The sequence below is a fragment of the Drosophila tropicalis genome, unplaced genomic scaffold, assembly GCF_018151085.1.
Source record: "Drosophila tropicalis isolate 14030-0801.00 unplaced genomic scaffold, ASM1815108v1 contig_443, whole genome shotgun sequence".
NCBI classification, from domain to species: Eukaryota; Metazoa; Arthropoda; class Insecta; order Diptera; family Drosophilidae; genus Drosophila; species Drosophila tropicalis.
The window spans coordinates 7,061,992-7,066,952 of NW_027172907.1; the positions used below are offsets into that span (position 1 = coordinate 7,061,992).

The 4,961-nt window shown below is 41.0% G+C and overlaps 1 protein-coding gene across 1 annotated transcript; it reads right to left on the minus strand.

The window, feature by feature from the left end:
- Positions 1–1,300: 1,300 nt before the first annotated feature.
- On the minus strand, positions 1,301–4,658 carry Ir64a (Ionotropic receptor 64a). The gene is made up of 8 exons (XM_068286167.1): positions 4,119–4,658; positions 3,776–4,017; positions 3,329–3,485; positions 2,231–3,226; positions 1,896–2,169; positions 1,658–1,820; positions 1,486–1,588; positions 1,301–1,429 (listed from the first exon to the last, which is right to left on the minus strand). Exons 1-8 carry the CDS (start codon positions 4,656–4,658, stop codon positions 1,301–1,303), a joined length of 2,604 nt encoding a protein of 867 aa, XP_068142268.1.
- Positions 4,659–4,961: the final 303 nt, after the last annotated feature.

Consider the following 4,961-nt stretch of genomic DNA (forward strand, 5'->3'; position numbering starts at 1 on the left):
TATGTGATATTCAATTGGTTGGCTTTCACTTGCGGAAAATGTTCACTGAGTATGGCATGTTTCCTCCCGAGTTTTTCCTGTTACATTTTTCTTGTCTTTATTGCACTTTTCTCACATTGTTTACGGTGATGCGGAACATCTATGTACTTGTGTATATATATATTATATCCTTGTGTCACTAATGAGCAAGGACATTAAATAAAATGTTTGCAGCTTTGGCCAATGCCAGTGAACAAGTTTTCAGATTTTGCCCCACCGCCCACGTAATGCTTTAGCAACTTGAGGCTAGTGGCGACTTGTAATTGATTTCTAGGCTTGTTGCGGTTGTCTTGCTCAATGTTTCAACAAGGACTCGCGAGGCACTTTCCACCACTACAATACAGCAACAGGAACAACAGCAACAACAACAACAACAACAACAACAAGACTGTGCGGAAAGGAAGAGAGAGAGCAGGGGAAGTGGCGAAAAAAAGTCTTTTCAAATTTAAAAATGCCTAAGAGCGTCACTTTGGCACTGCGCCAGGAACCAAGGCAACCAACCAACCAACCAGCCAGCCAGTCAACCAACCAACGAACCAACAGGCAGCCAATGCTAGGACAAGACCAGGACAAGGACCAAGGCAAGAAAGCCTTTTGGTTAAAAGGCAGAAAAACGAGGCAAAAGCAAAGGATAGTCGATGAGTGAGTGAGAGATGAGGAGATGGAGAAGTGTTTGAGAGGAAAAAGAAATGGCAACTGTGTTACAAACTACTGAAAAACTTGTTATCTTAATGGATATTTTGTACTTCGTTTGTGGTATAGAAATTGACTCACTCTGTTCGTGCCACCGGCCCAAGGCACTTTTCTCGTTGCGATGCGATGGGCAAAGATTGTCGGCAGCAGCAACAGCAGCGACGGTGGCGGCGGCGGCGGCGGCAGCGGAAGAAGAGCGGGCAAGTAGAAAATACCAAAAATAGAAGATAGGTAAAGTACATCATCTCTATCTCACACACACACACACACACACGAAGATAAATCTATCATTGGGGCCAACCTGCTGCCTGTCGCCTGCTGGAAGCTGCTTAGATGATGCCTTGAATTCTAATCAACAGCTAATTAAGTGACAAATTAAATATAAATTAAAAACAATTCGAATCAAGTGGATTAGATAACAAACAGCAAGGGGAATAGGTTGAGAGAAGTGCCATTTACTTTTAATTAAATTAAACTTTTACAAGACAACTTGTTTGGGTGTCCCTTTGTGCATATCAAATGAACTGGAAATTGTAAAGTTGAAAAGTGAAAAAGTCTCTCACAAAAATTAATTAAGTTCAATAACTATGCGATACTGCCATTTCGAGTAGAGTATTTCAATGGCTAAAATTAATAGAGTGATGCCATAGCTAAATATCAATATCAATAAAGCAGAGCTCACTGTATCCATGTCCACCTAAATAAAAGAAGAAATAGATTAAAAGCAATTACCAACAATTTGCATAGCTTTACATGCAAATCGGAGGTCTCAATCTTTTTCACACATGGCGGCTTACGAGAATGCCAGACATTGAAATGATACTTCAATATACCCGTCTCTGTAACGCGTCGCAGACTTTAAAAGTCAAATAATAGGAAAATTAGTCTCTATGTAATAACGGGGTATCCATAGCTAATTATTTACCCATAAGCAATTGCCTTGCGCATGGGTGAATTCTTTTGCATAATGTTCACCGTCTTTTGAGGTGGAAACATGCTCACTTCGGTCAAATCACAAATTTCACGTTCATTGAAGGTCTCCGCAATGATACGATAGGCAGCAGCCACATCTACATGAAAAGCGAAACCTGGTATTAAGTTAGAAGTTCAAAATTATAATGATTTCTTACAAAATGAGAAAATTCCTTCATCACACTACTCACGTTCATGCTTAACTCTTTGTAGTCCAGTGTCAGGATCTAACCAATTACTAGCCGCATTATCCTTGGCATGAGCTCCAGTCTCGTGACTATGAACAATATCACGATAAGATTTAGCAGATTCGCTAGCTCCAGCTTGTGTTGATTCTGGTTCTTCATCATTGCCACCAGCAGCTCCAGCACCAACAGATCCACCAGCTCCTTCGTTATCTTTATTTGGAGGTAAACTAGTAATTTTCTTGGCATATAACTCCATGGATACAGGATCTTTGGTGTGCTTAAAATAAAAAACATATATTGAATGTAAACTGTATTTGTAATCTTGTAAAATTTCTTACCAAAAAGTAATCTCGATTATAGAGTATATCTTCTACGCCCACTTTTAAAGAGCTATGAACCAAATCACTTAAAGTCTTAATTGTTTTCGGTTTCTCCATAAGCAACGTGCCAACAATACTGGCCGAGTAGAATTGATAGATGGAAAAGGAGAAAAGCAAACTAGTGATAACAATGCAACGGCCCGAAATGAAACTGGTGGAGAAACCTAAACCCTGTTGACAAATTATGCCAACAAAAAATAGCACAGACTCTAAGAATAGGCCCACACGTTCAGGTGACTGGCCATTGCCGCCACGCTGTGAGCGACGTAGATTGACATGGTTCTTTAAGCGTATGAGGCAACGTTGAAAAAATGTTCCAGTGATTGGTAAAATCTCAACAGAAATTCTCGATAAATTGTCGTCTTCTGGCTTTACTACAGCACTAACCGGGTGCGATTGCGGCTGTTGTTGCTCCTGCTGCGGATGATGACGATGATGGCGATGATGATGCATTTGTGGTGCTCCGCCCTTTGGTTTAATTAATGCAGCACCATCGTGGGGCACTAATTTCCATTCAATTGTCGTCAATAACCACAAAATGAATACTGTGAATACACCGCAAATGACAATCAGTATCCAAACATCGTTGGTAAATGGTTGCAAAAATACAATACGATCCTTTTGCGTATTACGTGGATGTCGAAAGATGAAACATGGTCGGCTCGACCAACTACGGCCAGCAACATCGATCCACTTATGCCTTTCTAGCCAATAGAAAATTGGTGCTCCACCAATATCCGTCTCGTTGCGTATGAGTGCCCCAATCATGCCATCGTAACGGCCATTCTTCACATAGCCCCATGAGGATGTGCGGGATAGGACAAATGTCCAGTTGAACATGTCACGGACGGCCATCAGCAGATTGAAATTGAAACGATTCATCGTATCGATGTGACCCGATACCGGGTGCGTTAGGTAGTACATCAAAGTGCCCGTCATGTTCTTGTTGGTCACCTGCCAAAAAGGATGCAAAGCAGACGTAAGCAGTGGCGGGGTAGCAAAAAACAAAAAAAAAAAAAAAAAAGGGCTGCAGCATTGAACGTTAAGGACTCTTACCACAACCATGCAACGAACTCTGGCATGCTGCATATTCTGGCGACGCAACACCGTCGATGTGGTACGAAACCAACTCTGTAGCAACAGTCCATGTGTTGGCGTAAAGCTGCCAATTTCCGTTAGATTGACATGACCGCCATAGTTCAGGCCGGGATTCCTAAAAGCATTTCCGTCACCAGAAGAAGTAAGGAGTGGATAATAAAAGTTCATCATGTTTATCATGCTTTCGAAAACGGTTTATGGTGCGTATATGTATGTAAACATTTGTCTCTCTCGTGTCAATTTGAGTTAGGGCTGAGACTGTGTTTAATTAATTGTGACCTTTACAGAGTGACTTAAGCTGTCGTGAGTTGTAAGTATAGGCATAGAGTTTTTATGGAAATACTTGAATAATAGTTCATCTTTAGGTAAAATACTTGAACAAAAGAATGTCAACTTTTCTCTTACCAAACATCATAGAGTGTATAACCAACTCCCATGCTGGCAGGCATCCTTTTGGCCAAAGTTAATTCAGTGTTGATATAGAAGTTAAGTCCCTCCATAAAGCTCTCAATAGAGATAAGGTCATCAGTCTGTTGCAGCAGCAACTCTGATGTCTCAATTTGTTGAAAATTCGCTTTCATATGCAGCGCATAATCCTCCATCAATAGCCAGTGAAATTTGTCATTAAAGTACATCTTGGCGGAAGCCTTTGCGCAAAATGTTCACTGAGTTGAGTACTTAATATTCATAGAAAAAATTCCACTCCCTTTTTTGCTTTAACAAATCCCCGTGACTTTGCATCACTTACCAGCTCGAGAAAGCGACGACTTAAAGGTCCACAAGCTAAATCCACGACCACAAACTGTTTTAGGGCTTCCAGTTTGAGGACATCATCCAGCCAGTCGACATAACTGAAAGTAGAACCACGAGCCTTTGGCCTACCCTTGACATTGTTGTTCTTGTTGTTGTTGTTGCGTTTGGTACCAGTCGCTGCTTGCCGTAGCACATCCATTTGCACAATCCTGATAAAGGGTTTACCTTGATATAGCAGCAGTTTAATCAGTTCCACATTCTTTGCCCGATAGGAATCCTGTAGATGCTGCTGCAGCTCCTCCACCTGAATCCCTTCATTGTGGCTGCTGGCCGTTGCCGCCTCATTTATGTTGATAGGATTGCGGTGGCAGGTGAAGTAAGTTAACCTTGGTATGTGTTTGTGCTGCTCGGCAAATTGTCGAATTAAAGTGCTTTGCATGAGAGCAGTAAGATGAGGTTCCCCTCCGATTGCCATGGCGGCACTTCCATGCCACAGTAGCTGGCTTAGTCCAATGTATAAAACCGATGTCTGCATTGTCAATGTCTAAATGGCGAAATGCAAGCAGCTTGCCAGATTTATATATAAACATATATACATTTTTTTTGAGTTGAAAAGGATAGGAATGTATTCAATTATTCATATCTTTTCAATGTCTTTGACATTTGGTGGCTGTCAAATATTTTTGTTGAATTGGACCCATAAATCGCTCATTGGTATTTTCACTTTTCCACATGGTCATTATTCAATTTTCATTCAATTACAATTTCATAATTCATGAGATATGGCCTCTACACACACACACACACCAAATTGCATTTGTATATGAATATGCATGAG

What these genes read in the sequence shown, in the direction of transcription:
- Ir64a (XM_068286167.1), bottom strand. Translation starts at nt 4,658, where the DNA reads ATGCAGACATCGGTTTTATACATTGGACTAAGCCAGCTACTGTGGCAT. An exon ending in GAGTTCGTTGCATGGTTGTG is followed by an intron (nt 3,227 to 3,328) that starts GTAAGAGTCCTT and finishes CCTTTTTGGCAG; the next exon opens with GTGACCAACAAGAACATGAC. An exon ending in TTGAGACCTCCGATTTGCAT is followed by an intron (nt 1,430 to 1,485) that starts GTAAAGCTATGC and finishes TCTTTTATTTAG; the next exon opens with GTGGACATGGATACAGTGAG.